Source organism: Crotalus tigris, unplaced genomic scaffold, assembly GCF_016545835.1.
Source record: "Crotalus tigris isolate CLP2741 ecotype Arizona unplaced genomic scaffold, ASM1654583v1 scf7180000020963.25688851:1431469, whole genome shotgun sequence".
Taxonomy (NCBI): domain Eukaryota; kingdom Metazoa; phylum Chordata; class Lepidosauria; order Squamata; family Viperidae; genus Crotalus; species Crotalus tigris.
This window is the reverse complement of record NW_024098281.1, coordinates 1163441-1184045: the sequence shown is the minus strand read 5'-3', so window position 1 is coordinate 1184045 and position 20605 is coordinate 1163441. Positions and strand designations below refer to the sequence as shown.

The window sequence follows — 20605 nt, the reverse complement described above, 5'->3', positions numbered from 1 at the left end:
GGAGAAAACGGCGGATCGCCTTCTTTGGCGACCCCCGAAAAATGGTCGATCGACCCCAAATGGGGTCGCGACCCATAGGTTGAGAACCGCTGGTTTAAGGAGAATATTTGATGGTAGAAGGCTAATGTTTCAGGCAAAATGGAGGGAGAAAAAGATTGGAGGCAATATGTCTATGGAGATTCTGAGTCATCCAGGTCATGGTTGACCCAAAAGTGCTTTTTCAAAAGGCAACTGGACTTTGTTTTTCCTAGAAGACATTGTACTGCTCATCTAAGAAGCTTCTCCAGAACTGAAGAAGCTTCTTGGATAAGAAGCGTAACTTCTTCAAGGAAAAACAAAGTCCAATTGCCTTTTTACAAAGCAACCTTAGGGCGTTATGGTCAATAGTTCCAGCTGAATTAAAGATTCTATGGTGGAATCAAAATCAAAAGAATGTAATTGCTCTGTAGCAGATAGAGCAGAGGTGGGCAATTAATTTTCCCAAGGAGCAGTATGAAGAAACTAGGACTGCACTCTGTTTGCTCACCTGCAAGTCCATGCTTCAACCAAGGTGCTGATGGATGGCCAAACCTGGGTCTGCCATTGCCATCTCCTCAGGTTGCTCCAAGCAAGGGGTGAGCTCTGCAGAGGCTCAGAAAAGCACTTTCTCTTGTGCGCCCCAGAGTCAGCAGTCAACTGAAGGAGCACATGGTGACTGTGCAGAGCCAGACTCAACTCGCCTTCTCCTGCTCCCTGCAGCATGCTTATTTATATTTGATTTCTAATTTCCAAGTAACCTCAAGCGGGCCTGACAAGGACAGACAAAGGGCCCAGATGTGGCCCAGGGGCCATAAAATGCCCAGATCTGGTACAGAATATGGTTGAGGAATATGAAAAGCAATTGAGGAGCTAATGATATAGGGAACCAAAATACAAGTTCCATTTTCAATATGTTGATTTTGAGGTAGTAATGCTTCATTGGGCAATTGAAGATGAAGTTCTACCTGGATTGCAGTGATGGCTCTGTGTGTCAAAAATCTGGAAAATAACTAATTTGAGTCAGCTGGCCTATCGTTCCCCCCAAAAGAAAAACAGTTCCTTACATATTGATTTATAATGAAACATGCTTGCAGAATAACAGAGTTGGAAGGCACCATCCTAGGAGGTCTTCTAATCCAACCCCCCCATACCATTCTAGACAAAGACCTTAGGAGTCTTCTAGTCCAACCCCGTATACCATTTTAGACAAATAGTTGTCCAATCCCTTCTTAAAAATGTGCAGTGTTGGAGCACCCACAACTTCTGGAGGCAAGCCATTCATTTATCCTCAATTATAGGTTGATTCTCTCCTTGATTGGTTTCCATCCATTGCTTCTTGTCCTGCCTACACGTACCTTGGAGAATAGGTTGAACCCCTCTTTTGGCAGTGCCTTAGATACTGGAACACTGATATTATGTCACCCCTAATCCTCTTCATTAAATTCGTTCTTCATATGTTTTAGCCTCCAGTCCCCTAATCAACGTCTTTTTTTATATTGTGACCAAAACTGGATGCAGTATTCCAAGTGTGGTCTTACCAAGGTATTATAAAGTAGTGCTAACACTTCACGTGACTTTGATTCTATCCCTCTGTTAAAGCAGCCTAGGACTGAATTGGCTTTTTTGGCGGCAGCAGCACACTCCTGGCTCATATTTAAGTGATTGTCCATTTAGACTCCACGATCCCTCTCTCAATTACTACTATTGAGCCAGGTACCACCCATTCTATACCTGTGCATTTGATTTTTTCCTAAAGGTAGGCAATCTTACAAAAGCTGATTTCACACAATTGTTGATAGGGTGCTCATTTTGAAGATTGCAGTTGCAGATATTCTCTGCGCTTGCACTTTCAAAATGAGTTTCATTGTGCAAACAACCACCCCATGCAACAATTGGAAGACAACTGAACTATGTAGCTGCCATGTTCCTATTAGTCTCTTTCATATTACTACCAATCCCCATTCTGAACATGATAGATCACATGCTGATACGGATGGTGAGTATCCGTTTTAATCTTTGGGTGGTGGCAGGTTGCATATTTATGTTCATTTCATTTCTTTGGTCAGTCAAATAGACAGAATAGTTGTCAGGTGTTGGTGAATGCTGGCATGTCATCTTTGACACATATGTTATGGGTTCGCCATCCCTGATATAGGTGATACAATGAGATTTTTTTTTTTTTGAGTTTCATGTGAGGCTGAAAGTTTTGAAAGCAATATAGATTTATCAGGGATCTGCCAGATGACACTTTTTAATCAATAGTCTACTCTGCTAGATCTAAAGGGGCAAGCAGAAACTACTAAAGAGAAATGTTGCAACCTGGTTCCAGGCCATGTAGGTCCCTAGGTGACAACCAGTACTACGAGTAGCCCTTGGAAGCTATTGGAAACCAGTGCAATTCACATAGAGATGTCAGATGGGCATACTATGGTGTGACCAAACTATGTGAATTGTGAACCAGCTGAACCTTTCAAATAGTCTTCAAAGGCAGCCAGTCTCATGTAGACTGCATTGCAGTAGTCCAATTGGAAAGTAACTTAAGACATGAGTGATTGTCAGCAGTGTGTCCCAGTTGAGCAATGATGCATGCCAGCTCCATTGGGTAGACCAGATACGAAGATTAGAACTACATTTATTGTGATTGGGTACCATAAGAGAATCCTGCTAGTCTAATTGTGCTGTACCTCCCCCTTTTTTTATGCCAAGAATCCAGCTGCCACCTGCTCTTCAAGCAGGAGCTGTAAGCATAAGAAACCTCAGATTGCATATCAACTCCAGGGGGGTGTAACCCAGTCAGGGTTAATGATGGAAAGCCACTTGATCTGGAGACCTTAAACCCACAGCCATTCAGTTTTGGCAGGATTGAGCAAAGCCAGTTCTTCCTCATCCAACCCACAGCCTCCAGGCACTGAGGAAGTATCTCAGCACCATCACTTGATTGGCCCAAGACCAAGTTGCACAACTGATATCATCAGCATACTGATATTTAACCCGATGCTGATAAATGACCTCACCTGTTCAACCCTCACTCAGCAGTTTCACATAGGAGTCAAATAGAAATGAGGAAGCATGTCAAGCCATAGCAAAGGTTTAGGGCAGAATTTCTTGGTCTGTAACAAGTGGAACCAACCTTGGAGGAAAAAGGAAAACAGTGCTTTTCAATGCCTTTCAGTGTCTTTTAAATACTCTTCAAGGGCAATCCCATTTAGAATGCATTGCAATAGTCCAATTGGTAAGTGACTAAGACATGAATGGCTCTCAATGGTCAAATGATAACCAGTTCAGAAAGATACCATGGTACTGATTCAATTGAAAGTCACTGAAAAATTAGGGATTGATGCACTACCCTGCTCCTGAGCTCACCAGAGGTCATCAATAAGGTTACTCAATGCCATTCCCTAATCTGAACTCTGACTGCCTGGTGTCCAGATAATCCACTTCTTCCTTTGGAGCTGTAGGCCTCAAATATTTTCAACAACCCTCCCCTAAAAAGAGAAGGTTGGAGACTGTCCAAAACAGCTGAGTCCAGTGATAGACTTCTGTGGAAGGGTACTACCGTAAATGCCGGCGTATAAGATGACTTCCGCGAGCACTGAAATCGGCGCCAAAGATGGGGGTCGTCTTATACGCCGAGTCGTCTTATACGCCGGAAATACTGGTAGTTTCCGGCGGATAAGACGACGTTCTAGGAATGCGGCCCGGCTATAAAGACGGGGGTCGTCTTATACGCCGGGTCGCCTTGTACGCCGGCATTTACGGTACTTTTCCTTGAGAATTTGTGTAATGAAATGTTCTATGATAAAGCTTGTGAGATTTACAGAAAGCACAAGTGCCCCAAATTGGCCAACCAGTTAATGAAATTCCCCACTCGCTCTATTTATTGCTTTAAATCAGAGGTCTTCAAACTTGGCCCTTTTATGACTTGTGGACTTCAACTCCCAGAATTCCTCAGCCAGGCATGCTGGCTGAGGAATTCTGGGAGTTGAAGTCCACAAGTCATAAAAGGGCCAAGTTTGAAGACCCCTGCTTTAAATCATGGTTCGCCAAACTTGGCCCACTTTCAGACATGCTGGCTGAGGGATTCTGGGAGTTGAAGTCCACAAGTCTTAAAGTGGCCAAGTTAGAGAACTCTGCTTTTAAGTGAACTGGACAGAATTATGTTATCTCAGTAGGTCAGCACACTGAGTAGAATGCTTTGTTTATGGGATAAAACAAGCACCAAAGTTTATGGGATAAAACAAGCACCAAAGTTTATTGTTAATTAACTCATGCTCTTCTATGTAGTGACAGGATCTCCATAAATCTTTGGCAAAGTTCAGCAGCAAAATAGGTTTTTAAAAAATCAAGATTTTCTTTTCAAATATTTCACAGAACTATCGGTAGGAAATGACCACCTAAGAGGAACTTTTGGTCAGATTTGCCTTCAAAAGAATGAATATTGTATTTCAAATTAGGAGACCGGTAGGAATGAAGTTAAAGGGAAAGAAAACAATTATTTTTTTCCAAGAAGGATTATTCAAAACCACAATAATACAAACTCAGCAATAACGCTTAGTCCAAATCAGAAAAAAAAAAAGAATCATCACATTAAGGTCAATAGGATGAGTCACGAACAGTGTGAAGAAAATTATTAGAAAAAAAGGTTTCCTTCAGAAAATGGATTTTTTTAAAAGAAACATTCATTGACCCAAAGAATTTAAATAGAAAAAGATTCTGAGAAGCTTAATGGCAGTAATCACAAAGGTTATTATACAGAAGCAGGAAAGAGAGAATAAAGATGAGAATTAACTCCCTTAAATAAGGGAATTAAGGGGAGATTAATAAAAAAAAGAGATTGCAGAGAAATCATGGCCTTTATATGCCATTGAGGCGGATTGTTCCCTGTGCCTCCCTGAAAAGAGTGGGAGAAGTCAAGCAAAAGAGTGTGATTAAAAAATTCTATAAAACTTTTTACAGATTAAATTACAGCGCTGCAATCTGTCCCAAGAGTTTTGTAAAAACTGAAAATGTCTATGGAGATTCTCAATCATCCAGGTCATGGTTGTCCCAAAGATGCTTTTTCCAAAAAGGCAACTGGATTTTCTTGTTTTTTTTTTCTTTGAAAACATTTTGCTTCTCATCCAAGAAGTTTCTTCAGTTCTAAATAAGGAGCAAAATAATAAGGTTTTCAAAGGCAAAAACCAAGGAAATCCAGTTGCCTTTTGGAAAAAAGCACCTTTGGGGGGAAAAACCTGAAAATGCCCATCTGCATTCTACTGATATGCTGAAGAATATTCCTAGACCAGCTTGTACTCACTCACTCACTTATTACTTACTTATATACTTACTCATCACATTTAGGAAACACCTATCTCCCCTACAGAGGGGGCATCACACCCACAAATAAAAAATGTTTACACTTGGACTTCAGTGTCCACTCTGTCTAGCAATTCTGAAAGCGATGATCTACATATTTGGTCTGAAATGCAGGGAGAATCTAAAGGGGTCAAAACTAATCCATAATTTGTATTACAGTGAAGAAGATCAAGCACAGAAGCTCCACAGTGCCTCGGTTCTGGTCAGGCTCTCCCGCAACCCGACACTTCAAGGTTGTAGGAGTGGGGTCGGGGAAGGGAGGGGTGTCCCGCATATTGCTTTGAGCTCCTGAAAGAAACACAGGACATCCATCCAATAAATAAAAGGCCAAATGAGAACTAAAGACATCAACAGTTCTTCGGTCGTTGCTGACTGGTAAGTACTTCAGAAGGTGTGTTGTGTTAGGCATCATCAGCTTGTAACTGCTCTTTTGTAAAGCCAAGGGTTTGTGCACAGACATGCCCATGTGCATTATTAACGCAGATGCCAACGTTGCCATCCAATTTTAAGAGGTTTTCTTTACCTACAAACGAGACTTCCGTTTCTCTTATTTTATGGTCAGGGTGCTTTAACAAAATGATGTTGGGTTTATTTCTCTTGGTGGGGGTTATTCTTCTTTTAGCTTCCTTGCTGAAATTGGCAGCAAGAGGTGTTGTTTTCAATGTATTTAACAGAATAACAGTTGGAAGGGACCTTGGAGGTCTTCTAGTCCAGAGGTCCCCAATCTTTGGGGCACCAGGGATCGATGGCATGGAGAAAGGTTTTTCCATGGACCAGAGTGGGTGTGATTTTGAATACTGCCTGCATCCCGAGGATGGAGCTTTGCTTGTTTGTGTGGCTCACTTACTGGCATGCTGTGGACCAGTGCTGGTCCACAGACTGGGGGTTGGTAACCCCTGTTCTAGTCCAACCCCCTGCTGAAGCAAGAAACCTTATACCATTCCAAATGGCTGTCCTATCTCTTCTTACAATCCTTCAGTGATGCAGCATCCACAACTGATTATTATAAAGGAACTCTGTGAATCTATTACAATTGTATCTGAGCCAAATTTCATTTGTTTCTACTTACAAATCTCTGGCTGATCAAACTTTCCCCAACCTCCTCCATCCTTGCCCCCACCCCCACCCAACAGGTATTCCCGAACCAGTCACAGACACCCCAACAGAGACACCCCCAGAGGAAGTCCAAGAATCCCAATTCTCTCCTTTTCCCCCACTCCTGAGAATCGATAACATTCTCTTTGCAAAGATATTTTGAAAGCAACTTCTTCATCAAACCAAAAGAGAGATGGGTAGATTCTTCAACCCAACCCTAATATACCGTAGATGTGATATTGAGTGATGCAATTTTCACAAGCATTCAAAACCACACCAGACTGGCAGCCACCTCTCCCTCCTTGCGAATTTTCTACCTCCTTCTTGTGGGATGCATGGGGAGATATCTTAATCCCAGCTTTGTCTTCCTTTCACCATAAGTATGTGTGCTTCTAGTTATCCTCCTATCAAAATCCTTAAAACAGTGACACTTTAAGTGCCTTTCCTGGTGGGAAATTAAGCAGGGCTGGAAATGAATCAGTCTAAGACAGTTGAGGAGATAATCTGCAGGGTGCGGCAACTGCTGATCCAAAAATGGTTTACGTGATGGACAAAGTCCTCCAAGCAACCCCAAGGGGAATTTCAACGATGACTCACCTGTACTGCAAATAAAAGGATCCACAAGTTAATGGTATATTATTGCAACATCCAAACATTTCTGTTATTTTGGTGGTTGGTATACATGGGTGACTCCTGTTCATGAGTGGGCTGTCCATGGAAAGAGTGATCCTATGGAAGCAGCTGGATACTGGAAACAGCAAAAATCACCTCCCCAGGAAAACCATTCAAGCTCATCCTCAGCCATTGAATCATTAAAAAGAAAGTTCATTAAAACATTCCTCAGGAGATGGCCCCCACCATCCACTCGGATGTACATTTGGGGAAAGGGTGCAATATCAAATCTTCTTCTCCAATGGCTGCATTTTTCAGAGATGCTGAAAGTGGTATCTCAGCCACATTTATAAGGCAGCCCTCCTTTGATTATTATCCATGGTTTAAAACAGTTGTAGCATTTGCTACCTAATGAGAAGGAAGGACTCACTGGAGAAGAGCCTAATGCTGGGAAAGATGGAGGGCAATAGAAGAAGGGGACGACAGAGAATGAGGTGGCTGGATGGAGTCACTGAAGCAATAGGTGTGAACTTAAATGGACTCCAGAAGATGGTAGAGGACAGGAAGACCTGGAGGAACATTGTCCATGGGGTCACGATGAGTCGGACACGACTTCGCAACTAACAACAACAACAAGCATTTGCTTTTCTGGACTCCATGTCATAGTACTTTGTGATCAGGCACAACTTCAAAGTCTATTTCACCTGTGCTGTTGCCCAGCTGGATGTCAGCAATTCTTTGCCAGTATATATATATATATATATTTTTCTAACTGAACATTTTCAGTTATAGGTAATCCTCCACTTACATCCACAACTGAGACATTTGTTTAATTAGTTTTGCCCCATTATACGACCTTTCTTGCTACACTTGTTGAGTGAATCACTGCACTTGTTAAATTAATTAGTAACACAGTTGTTAAATGAATCTGGCTTCCCCATTGACTTTGCTTGTCAGGTTTCAAAAGGTGATCAAACGACTTCAGGAGCCAGTTGTAAGTGTGAAAAACAGTCTATAAGTCACTTTTTATTTCCATATTTCTGTTTAACCTCATCTTTTCTGCCTACTTGTCCAAACTCTCCAGATCATTTTAAATCCTGTATGTTTCTAAGTATTAATTAGGGCTGTGAAAAGCAGTTAAAGAACAATATATAAGAATGCATGCCAAGAATTTTTTTTGTCGAAGCAGCCCCACTGTTTGCAAGGATTGTGCAGCTGTTTCAGAAGCTGTTTCTGATTGCCTCCAGGTGCATGCATGTGCACAACCACACCTCTTCCCAAAGACAGCCAGGAACAGCTCTGAATCAGCTCTGCAACATAGGTAAATGAAGTGGCTGCTTTAGCATATTACAGTTACAGTTACAGCTTGACTTATAAGCATTTATTTAATGACTGTCGCTAGAAAAATTGACGTGCACTTATAGCCATCCCAGCATCCCCATTGTCACATGATTAGAATTTGGGCACTTGGCAACTAGCATGTATTTATGACAACTGCAGAATCCCGGGGTCATATGATCTCCATTTGTGACCTTCCCAGTCAGATTCCCTTGTCTATTGCATGATGCACTTAACTACCATAGTGATTTGCTGAACAACTGTGGCAAAAAGATTGTAAAATCAGGTGTGGCTCACTTAATAACTACCTTGCTTAGCAAAGGGAATGCTGATGCCAATTGTGGTCATACAGCTGAAAACTACCTGTGAAAAGAAGAGTGCCCCATTCTCCTGTCTGCTGCAAAGGCTTAGTCCATTTATGAAGTTGTTAAGTGAATTATTCAGTTGTGACAAGTTGTTAAAGTGGCTCATTATTAAGCAAAATGCAGAAAAATACTGAGACGAGGACCCCATCTTGTGGCACCTCCTGCTTTCCAACTTCTGAGGGACCATCAATGAGCATTTGGTGAGTAGCATCCAAAGAGCGATGGCTCTAGGACAGTGTTTCTCAACCTTGACAATTTTAAGGCATGTGGACTTCAACTCCCAGAATTCCACAGCCAGCAATGCTGGCTGTGGAATTCTGGGAGTTGAAGTCCACATGCCTTAAAATTGTCAAGGTTGAGAAACACTGCTCTAGGAGCATATAGTGGTACCTCAGTACTCAACTGCTTGAAACTCATTGAATTTGGCATTCAACGCATTTTGACATGAAAATTTTGTCCCGGTACTCATCGTTTGTTTGATACTCAGTGCACAAGCTAGAACATATTTGTGTCGGCTGCCTTGTGACTCACTACATTATTCCTTATGGGAACAAATTTGTTTGGTGCTCATCGTTTTTGATACTATCATGCCTCCTGGAACCAATTAATGATGAGTACTGAGTACCACTGTATATCTGAGGTGGCCATTTGAGTACATGAGTAACCATATTAAGTTTTTTCTACCCAATTCTTAACAGCTATTCACACAAAGCAGTATGTTCCATGTGATGAGAATTCAAGCAGAAATGCAACAGAAATTTGCCAAGCTTCAGTGCAGAAATCTGTGAAATACGATGGCTAAAGAACTGAGCAAAATGGTGGTTCGAAAGGCAGAAGCCAAGAAAACAATGGATTGCAGCGATACAGAGGAGAGATATGGAGTATTGTAAAGTGAGAAGACCATAATTTGAAAGAGCGCAAGACAAGGAACCCCAAGAGAATTAATAAAACTGATTAAACAACCTAACACAGTTGCTAAAATGATTCACTGCAACAGCTATAAAACTTATCACATTACAGCAGGGGTGTCAAACTGCCGGCCCATAGGCTGGCGCGTCACATGGAAGCCACGCCCACCCCATTGCCGGCAATGGCAAAACTGTCCCGATACGTTGCATGATGTCAAGTGACATCGCGAGTTTGACATGTCTGCGTTACAGTAATGAAAAAATTGGTGGAAACAGAGTTGAAAAAGTAGTAAAAAAAAATAAGCAGATTAAAATATTATGGGATTTCCAAATACAAACTGTACTTGACGAACTGTCTTGGCTTATAACACACCAGATATAACTGTGGTTGAAAAGAAGAAAGTGTGGATAATAATTGACATATCAATACCAGGAAATAGTAGAACAGAAAATAAAGAATTGGAGAAAATCAAAAAGTATCAAGATCTAAAAATCGAAATTAAAAGATTATGGTGTAAACCAGCCATGGTAGTCCTAGTGGTTATCAACACACTGGGTGCCATATCAAAAAATCACTAAGAAAAGGTGAGAATTAACAATATTTCCATCTACCAGTTACAAAAGGCCATACTGCTTGGATCCGCATACATACTACCCTGATCAACTTCCCCCCAAGGTTTGAACTACTCCCACCCTGCCAGCCTTTAAGAAAGCCATTAAAACTCTTCTGTTCCGGCAGGCCTGGGGCTGATGTCCCCAGGGGGGGGGGCGGGATATGATCGGACACGCTGTATGAATGTATTTATTTTATTGTTTTATTGTCAGATTATTGTTTTAATTTTGTACGCCGCCCTGAGTCCCTTGGGATTGGGCGGCATATAAATTTTAGAAATAAATAAATATATCACAACACCCTAGATTCTTGGGAAGAACTCGATGAAGGTATGAAGATCAACACCTGCAAAGAGCTGGCAGCTGTGACTCCACATAGTTATTTATATAATTTTATGAAATGCAGTTGCTGCCTGATTCCCAGTGACACTGGGTAATTTACAACCTTAAAATGCCAAAAACAAGAGAAACAGTAAGAGAAGAATGGTAAAGAGGGCAGAGTGACAAAAACAGATGGGAACAAAGGAAAACAATGCAAATCATCAAAAAGGTGGCTTCAGTGACTTGCACTAAAGGCCTGGGTGAGGAGCCGGGTTTTCAAGGCCTATGGAAACACTCGTGGGGGGGGGGCTTCAGATCTTAGGAGGAATCTCATTCCAGAAGACAGGGACCACTACAGAAAAGGTGCACTTCCAGCAGAATGGGACAACTCGCTGTGGCCACCTCACCACTGTCAAAGTCTCCATGGCCAACTTGCCGCAGCCAATGCGCCATGGGATAACTTGCCACAGGGACAATTCACCGCAAATTAATAATTCAATTTAATTATTTAAAATAAATTAAAACTATCTTTTTTGTCATTCACTTCTCATATTGTCCCTTCTTTTGCATCCTTTCTATTCCACCATTTCTTCGATCTTAATGTAACTCTTGTCCCGTGATGAGTTGTCCCACGGTGAGTTGGCAGCAGCAAGATGGCCACGGCGAGTTGGGTGTGGTGAGCTGGCCGCAGAGAATTATCATATACCCCACTTCCAAGGGCATCAAAAGAATTGTAACACTACAGCACTGATGTGGCAATGCAGTGGAAGTTGAAAGCAATACAAGGAAGCTGAATCCCCTTGTAGTTGGTAGATACTTAAGCATGCAAGCACCAGTCTCCAAATCAGGGGTAGCATGAAATAGTACCATCCAAAGAACATTTGATGTATATCCTGATTGCATTACCATCTTTGGCCTGCCAATAAGCCAGCATGTAAAAATTTAAGTTCAATCTGCAATGTTAAATTTGAAATGGCTATGCCATCTAGATCTAACTTCTGGTTAGATCTAGAAATTACCTTTAATGTGTAATTTAAAAAAAAAATGGTTTGACTTGGTCATGCCTGTTTACCTAGCTGTGGCAGGTTAGTGGCAGTCTACAGCTGAGAAGCAATCCAGAAGAATCCTGGACGGACAATTGCCCACAGTTTATTAATGCTCTCGAACCGGTAAAATGGATTATTGTCGAATTAAAGCAGAAGGTGAATCAGGCATATTTTATGAGATGTTTTCTCCCAAAGATAGAACAGTGATGACATCTAGTGGCTGCTACCCTAAAGTTGCAAGGGTTTTCAAAATCTACTGAGATTTCAAGCTTAACTTTTTAGTTTAATTTTATTTCACTGGGCTTCTAGGCTGATCTAATCACAAGTTATTCTGAGCAGCACATATCCCAACCTCCATAAATTGGATTCCAAATAATACAAAAAAAAAAAATAAAGTAATAACGTGCAACCTACATTTTGTATCAAGAATACAAAAAATCCAAAACCCTTCCACTTCTAGAAAGGACAAAATCACAGCGATGAAATAACCAATGAAATAAACCATCTTTTGTTGAACTTCTTAAAAACCAGGAGGGAGGGGGATCTCATCTGAAAAGACTCACTTCTCTGGTTCCTGAGGCATTCCCAGACATTCAGTGATGGACTTGATGAACAAGTGATGTTCGGTTGGGTTGCCTACACAATGACATTGCCATAGGTATATACTATACTATGGAATGCCAAGCAACATTTGACCAACTCAAAAGCTTGTTCGCAGGAGAACCAGTCCCCCAACACCCTAACCCTGAGGAACAATTTACCATCCAAGCGGATGCTAGCAATATAGTAGAGGGTGAAGTTCTTCCCCCAAAAAACAGCAAGAGAGACCTATAACCATGCGCTTACCTCCAGAAAACTGACCGACACAGAGAGATGATGGGCAGTATGGGAGAAAGAAGCATTTGCCGTTTGTTGGCAATTACCAACCTGGCACCATATTCTAGAGAGAAATAAAATACCATTGGAATGATTAACGGAGAAAATTCTTAAAGTGAACATAAAGATTAAACCAGAAACTTTCCTTCTGGGCCTAATGGAAAGAGAACTGGAGAAAAAATTGGAAATTTTATATATAGCAATGGCAGCAAGAATGCTCTATGCACAAAAAGTGGAAAGATGCCTCGATTCCTATCATGGACAAATGGTTACAAAAGCTGATGGAATTAGCAGAGATGCCAAATTGACTGTGTTGATTTAAAAAAAAAGAACATAAGTACTTTTGTTTCTACTTGGAAACCACTTCTGGACTTTCTGTTTGAGGTGGAAAAAAGTGATATAATGATTTTGGGTTTCACCAATTATACCGATTTGCCGATACAGAAATGGCTAGTGCATACTACTATAGAAATGTAAAAAAGTTGACATTTGATTTTAATGTTTGATTTTACTGCAACAGAGAGTCAGAAGTCAATGCCTTTTGTTTCTTCCCCTCCCTTTCTTCACACCTTTTTTGTTTGCCCTTTTTCTATTATTGTCCCCTACTATTTACTTTTGTATTTTCACATTTTATGTTACAAAATGAATAAAAATAAATAAAAATTAAAAAAATGAAATGTGGACTGACCACAAAAACCTTGAGGCACTTAGAACCCCTTGGAAATTATGCTCCAAGCAGGTTCGATGGACGCAATATTTCAATCGTTTCAACTTCACTCTAAAGTACATTCCCAGAGGGAAGAACTTCCTAGGTGATGCCTTGTCCAGAATAACACAATATCATGTTTTTCCCAAAATAAGACTGGGTCTTTTTTTTGTTGTTGTTGCCTCCAAAAGAGGGACCAGGTCTTATTTTCAGAGGATGTCTTTTATACTCACCTCCGGCACTGACAGCCCCGCCCAGCCAGTCCACTTCTTCTGGCCGAAAAAATAGCTTCATTCTGCAGCTGAAGTCTGTCCTGCATTTGCAAGTCATGCCTTTCCAGAAGGCCTATGCAGCTGAGAACCGAGCAATGGATTTAATCCATAGCTCGATTCTTGGCTGCAGTGATCTTCTGGAAAGGCCTGTGACTGAGAAATGCAGGCCTGGCTGCAGAAGACACCACAGAAAAAGTGGGCCAGTAGGGAGAGGCCTGGCTGCAAGGTAAGTGGGTGTAGAGCACGTTGGGCAGCTCCACATCCCCACCCCTACCCTAGCTTGATTTTTAGGTGTGTGTCTCTCCCCAAAATTAGGGCTTATTTTGGGGTTAGGGCTTATATTAGGCCCACCCCCCAAAATCAAGCTAGGGCTTATTTTTGGGGAAACACGGTACAAGAGCAATCATGAGGAAATAGTCAATGCTATCATCCCCTCACCTCAAAAAGCTTCCCAAGTGACCATTAGGCATCAAGCTCAAAAGCAATTCACCGGCTCCAACAGTGACTTGACCCAGAAATTTAAAACTGAACTGAAATCCGACCTCTGGTTTAAAGACAACCAGCAACTGTTTACATATGGAGATGAATTGGCATAGAAAGTTTCTAAATTGTAGCTTCCAAGCTCCCTCAGGGTCCAAGCCCTGCAACGAAGCAATGATGCCAAGCAAGCCGGTCACTTTGGGTTCCTAAAGACCTTACACCCAGTAAGAAGGCAATTCTGGTGGCCAGGAATGAAAAGGAACATTGAAAGCTATGTAAAGAGCTGTGCAATCTGTACCATCATGAAGAAAAAACAGGGAAACCCCCGGATTGTTACAACAGGTAGCGGAGCCATCCCAACCCTGGGAGGAAATTGCAATGGACTTTATCGCTTCCTGAAAATGGCGGGAATACTGTAATTTGGACATTGACCTTTTCTCTAAGCAAGCTCCTTTATTGCCTGCCCTGGTCTTCCCTCTGCCCAAAAACTGGTGAAACTATTTTTAAAACCCATTTATTGACTCCATGGAGCACCAAGAAGAATCATATCGGACTGAGGGGTTCAATTCACAGCTAAATTCTGGAGAGTTTGTAAAACTGATTAGATCCACCCAGGGCCTCAGTTTGGCTTTTCATCCGAGTACGAATGGAGCTGCTGAATGAGTGAACGCAATGGTGGAACAATACCTGAGATGTTATGTTAACTATCAGCAGACCAACTGGACAGACCTTTTGCTGAAGTAGCATACAATAACACTGTGCCCAGCAGTTCTGGACTTACTCCCCTTAAAGTAGCCGCTGGCAGGGAATTCATTCCCATGCCTGAATATCCCCAAGAACCCCCTTCCTCATTGAGTTTGACAAAGTGGATAAGCTCACTGCAGGGCAAACATAAAACGTGCCTTAGTCAAAGCCACAAAGATTCAAAAAGAGCAAGCAGATAAAAGGTGGTCCCCCCAGAAACCATTTCATGTAGAGGAGAAAGTCTATCTGTCAACCAAATACCTATTAAAACTACCCTGAAAAAAAGCAGGACCTAAATTCATCAGTCCCTTCCCCATCGTAAAGATCATAAATCCCATTACTGTGGAGCTAAAACTTCCACGACTATTAGGGGAAATACATCCGGTGTTTCATTGCAGTTTATTAAAACCAGTCATGGAATCAACATTGAGACCAGTACCTTGAGTAGCCCCAGGTCCTATTATAGTAGAAGGTGACACCCATTATGAAATAAAATGGATCCTTGATTCTCAACTGTATAAAAGGAAATTACAGTATCTAATTCAGTGGAAAGGCTATTCTTTGTCAGAAGCTACTTGGGTGAAGGGTAAAGATGTAAAGGCAGATAGACTAGTAGAGAAATTTCAAAATAAACATCGACAAAAGCCTAGAGAGGCTCCGGGTGATAGAGTAGAAGATTATCGAAACCCTGCTGTGTATCTATGCTTGTTATTTTCTAGGAACTTCTTTCTCTCTAGGGGAGTCCGACTGTCAACTTTTGAAATGAACCTGGATGAAGCCATCTTTATTGTTCACAGTTGCCACACAGGCTGGAGGTCGGGGGGTGGAGCTATTGCTAGGCATAACATTGATGATCCTGTGGGAACCAATGTCATCCTCACAGGTGCTGGAAATCAGAGAGGAGTGTCATGGAACCCGCCAATTGCCCTCATTGGGTTGCATGATCAATGACATGATAAGGGGAAGGGAAGTATTAAGTTTAGTTTTATTGAATCCGCATGAGAATTTTAGAGTTGGTTTCACTTTTGATCGTGCCAATATTATGTATCCAATAAACATGTTCTTTGAGGAATTTTCAAGCCTCAGAGTTGTGATTTGTTTGGGTTCATTAGTCGGAACCTTGACAATAGGTACCCCCAACGGCCCCAATGAGGGGTGTGGACACAATTAGTTATGAGTATATGTGTATATATGTTTATTGTTGTCTCAGGTCTATCCTTCTTCTGGGGGTCGGCCTGTCAAGACTGATTGACATTTTCATCTATATTCCACTTAGCTCGCAGCTTAACAAAGAAAAGGGAGGAGGGGGATGCAATACAAGGGTGGGGGCAATTGCATCTGAGCATCATCTGTTCCTGTGAGAGTGCCCAACCCAAGGACACACTGAGCAGGTGGACTAGCATGGCTTGCTGGCTCTCATAACAAAATGGACAGTTATTGGTGGATGTAATGGACTGAGGGTGGCCCACAGGAAAGAGGGGGAATTAATTATGCTAGCTTTTGCACAGGAAACCCAGAGCTGGTTTCACTTTGTCTGTGCCAATATGGTTTATTTAGTAAAGTTTATACTCTTGGTAAAATAGAATATAGAATCATGTCCCAGCAATTTCTTTTTCTGGAACTACCAACTGGACAGTTAACACCCTAACCCCAAATCAATCCCACCCCAACCCAGCCCCCCCACCCCCTCACCCTCAATGGGGGAAATCCATCTACTTGGAAGAAAGGAAGAAAGAAGCATGCTTTCATGTCAATTAATAAACCTGGAAGTCCTATCAAAAAAAACGTCTTAAACCTATTCCACACTTCTGAAACCCTATCCAATCTGGGATTATACACCTAAGGTAGGAAAATGCGTGTATGGTTCAATCTTCTCTGAACCAATGATTTTTCCCTCTGGTTTCTTCTGCAAAAGGAAGCTTTTGTCCCTGTCTTCTATATCCTTACAGCAGAATATTTTAAGTCTGCCACCTACTCTCATGTTACTTCAGTTAAAGATTTACAACTTCAAAAGTGTCCTTAAGTTTGTAATCATAAGCTTTCTGCACAATCAGCAGCAGAAGGAGCTTCTGGAATGTTGAATCAATCAGAAAGTTCTAAGCTGTCCACGTTCACAAAGGGTTGCCAAGGGCACCAAGTAGTACAAAGATGTCGTAAGAGTAAGGGGTAACACGGGGTAAGGGCTACTCCGTGGCCTTGACCATGGATGGGGGCTACCAGCTATGGGCACCCTGGTCTCCACTAGATGAATCTCTGCAGTGGCTGAGGGGCACCATCCCTAGGCCGTGGGCTTCCAAGCCTCTCTTCCGAGGTGGACGGAGCCCAGGTGCTGTCGATTTAGAAGTGCAGCTTTGTTTCCAGGGCCTCAGTCTGGTCCTGGAGCCTCGTGCAAAGATGGGAGCAGGACAGCAGCAGCCACCGGGAGCAGCTGGGGAGACAAGAGGGCACAGTGGGTCTGTGCGTAAACCCCAGGCTGTGCGTCTCACAGGAATTGATTCGGTATTTGGACACCTTGTGACAGTACAGCCCCCACGCTGGAGTGGCTCCCTCAGGGTATCCAAGCATTCAGCCTTCCATCAAGTCATAAGCACCCGCCAACGCTGGCCCCAAGGGCTCCAGGAGCCCCAAGTGCGCATGGCCATGGCCATATGCCGGCAAATGCTGCGTGCCATACTCCTACTCTACGCTGCCTACAAGAGGTGTGCCTTCGCATTGCAACATTCCCACTGAGGGCCCGTCTGAGACAAAGGGAATCTCCTTCCCTCAGTTATACCCTCTATGAGTAACTATCTATGTGCTTCCTATTCTCGTGGAGTCCATTCTGATCAGCTAAACATCTCCCACTAACTGGAGATACCCAGAGAATATCTACACCTGAACTGTAATTTGCTAATGTAATAGTTCGTCATTATTATAAATGAAAGAAACATTTCAAGTAATACCGTATCATTGAAGGAAAAATTTCTGAAATTCCAACAAGGAGTCCAACAACATATCCCGTTTGAGAAACAAGTCACACATTTGCACATGGTGAAGAACATTCATTCAGCAAACTGATATAACTGGACTTCTAGATGGGATGAACATAAAGTTCAAGAATATTTGTAATACTAGAAAGAATATTAAAGCAAATTTCAACATAAAAACCATTAAGATACTAAAGAATGGGACTGAGAAATAAATCTATTTGAAATCTATTAATTTGCCAGGGTTAGATACTAAATGGCAATAGTAGGGATCTATGCAGGATAGTCTAAAACAAGCTGTATTGATTGCTAAATAAAATGATTATCTCAACCACATCTGAAAATATTGTTTGGAATTCATTTTGGAATATCACATTTCCTAAACTGAAACAATGCTTACTGCATTAGTATGGTTAGTAAATAAGCCTGAGGCAATGATTTAAACAAATGTTATATTTTGTTTTCAACAGACTATGAAGATACCTAAATGGACAAGATTCTGACAGGTTAAAGGTGTGAGAGCCCGACCTTTAAGAACAGCTCTAATTTAAGAATATATCAGTATATCTGAAACACCCAACATTCAACACATACCACCAGTGAAATGCTTAATTATAAAATAAACACTTTAAATATTTACCACCTCTGCCAACTTTTAAATACACATTTTTTCAAATAGAAATAAACCTTTCTCCCATGTCTAAAATCTTTTGTTATTGCTTCCAATATCATGCCAATAATTTCAATTTCTGCATGAAATTGTAATAGAATTCCTTATTATTATTCTAACGCAAAAAGTGGGTTATTAAGATTTCTGTAGATTTTAATAGCAGAAGCAGCGTGTTCCTCCTTCCTGAGGCTTCGTTCAGAATCGACCAGACCAGGGGTAGGCAACCTTGGCTCTTTTATGACTCGTGGACTTCAACTCCCAGAATTCCTGAGCCAGCACGACTCAGCTTGGAAACTCTCCCTTTCCCCTCAGCATGGCTGGCTCGGGAATTCTAGGAGTTGAAGTCCACAAGTCATAAAAGAGCCAAGGTTGCCTACCCCTGGACCAGACCAATTTGAGTATTCAGGGGCAGAGGCGGGAGAATCTCCTCGGGAAAGAAGGCCCCGGACTTGCCCGCCCCAAAGGCCGGCAGCCGCGAGGTGCCACTGCCGGGCCCGTCTTCAAGCCGTCCCCCGCCTGCTCGGGCCCAGCTGTCCTCGGGCAGAAGCGGCGTCAGGAAACCGCAAGGGAAGCACCCTTTCTCCCCGCTCCCGGGCCGGCCCAACGTCCGATACTCCTGCCGGCAGCCACCTCGCCTCGGGGCCCATTCGGACGCCGATTGCCCCGCCCACCTCCCCAGGTTGTTCGGCTATCGCGCAGTCGCCCCGCCCCTCAAGCGGCCCTTCCGCCCTGCTCGCGGCGGCTTCCGGCGACCCAGCAATGAGGCTGACGGCGGTGCTCGGCATCTCCCACGGGCGGTTGCGGCGCCGTTTGGGGCTCGGGCCGCGCTCGCGCCTCGACATGCTGCGAAACCTCGTCACGGGCCTGGTGCGCCACGAGAGGATTGAGACCACGCGCGCCCGCGCCGACGAGATGCGCTTCTACGCCGAGCAGGTGAGTGGGGGGATGGGGGGAGGGGGAAAATGGACGTGGGGGCGTCCTGGCGAACTGCCTCCTCACCACCCTCCCTGTGTTCGTTTCTGCCCTGCAGCTGATCGAGCACGCCAAGCGCGGCGACACGGACCCGCAGGCCATGCGCCTGGCCGACTTCTGGCTGACGGTAAGCGGGCTCGGCTTGGGAGGGGGTCCGGGGCGCTGGCGGGGCGCGAGGCCCGGGACTGAGCGCGGCGCCCCCGCCGCTGCTGCAGCTGCTGCTTCTTTGCAGGAGAAGGACCTGCTGCCCAAGCTCTTCAAGGTGCTGGCGCCCCGCTTCGCGCCCCATCAGGGAGGCTACACGCGGATGGTGCGGATCCCCAAGAATGACAACCTGGACCGGGCCGAGAGGGCGGTGATCGAGTACAAGGGCAACCCGCTCCCGCCGCTGCCGCTGCCCCGCCGAGACGGCGAGAAGACGCTGGTCAACCAGCTGCTGAAGGGTTACCGGGAGGAGCGGCGCCCCGCCGACGGCACGGCCGTGTAACATCGCCCCTTGGTGAATAAAGGCCTCTCCGCGCTCGCCCCGGGGCCGCCGCCGCCGCCTCCTTGGTCTCTCTCGGGTGGGGAGAAGGGGGGGACCCGACTGAGCTGGGGGTGAGGAGAAGGCAGCGCTTCCCTCCCAGCAACTGAGCCGGGAGAGACGGTCAGCTGTGTAAAGTCTTTGCTAAGAACCGATTGGAAAACTGCCAGCGATTCCAGTTGCTCACCTCAAAAAAGGTATTCAAGATTTGGGAAAGGTGCAGAGGCTTAATGAACTCCTACAGCTGGGATTATCAGTTTTGTGTTCGCTGCTGTATACTTTTGCCGTTTTGACTCCTCAATCACACCAGTTGGAATAGATCTTGGAGAAAATCTAACCTATTTTTTTCTACCTGCCCCCCTTGCATTCCTCATCTTTGTCTCTGTACCACTCGCAGCTGTTTGTCCTTTTTTTCTTTCCTTCCGCCTCTTCCAGCATTAAAGACTTTTTCTGAGAGCTGTTTAATGTGATAATTTGAGCTGGGTCATTTGTGCCTCAAGTGAGAACTCAGGGTCTATGGGTTTAGTGATCCATCATTTGTTTTCTTCCCTGTATTTTTGGGAGTCTTTTCCAAAGTGCAAAAGCAACAATTCTTTTCCTATCCTGTATCTTTAAAGTCCAACAGTTGCTTGCATAGCAAAAGGGAGCTCAGATATAGAGAGCACGGCTTTTGAATGGTATCTTTTTCCTGGGCTGTCATGGCTGCTCTACCAAATAGTAATCTGT

The 20605-nt window shown here is 43.5% G+C and overlaps 2 protein-coding genes across 2 annotated transcripts; both read left to right on the top strand.

Annotated features, from left to right (window-relative positions):
* The first annotated feature begins 16882 nt into the window (after positions 1–16882).
* LOC120319811 (FANCD2 opposite strand protein-like) lies at positions 16883–18005 on the top strand. Its single transcript, XM_039369059.1, has one exon. It carries the CDS (start codon positions 16951–16953, stop codon positions 17476–17478), a length of 528 nt encoding a protein of 175 aa, XP_039224993.1. The 5' UTR covers positions 16883–16950; the 3' UTR covers positions 17479–18005.
* A 1089-nt stretch (positions 18006–19094) lies between these two features.
* MRPL17 (mitochondrial ribosomal protein L17) lies at positions 19095–20349 on the top strand. Its single transcript, XM_039368999.1, has 3 exons — positions 19095–19317; positions 19415–19483; positions 19589–20349. Exons 1-3 carry the CDS (start codon positions 19144–19146, stop codon positions 19841–19843), a joined length of 498 nt encoding a protein of 165 aa, XP_039224933.1. The 5' UTR covers positions 19095–19143; the 3' UTR covers positions 19844–20349.
* The last annotated feature ends 256 nt before the right edge of the window (positions 20350–20605 follow it).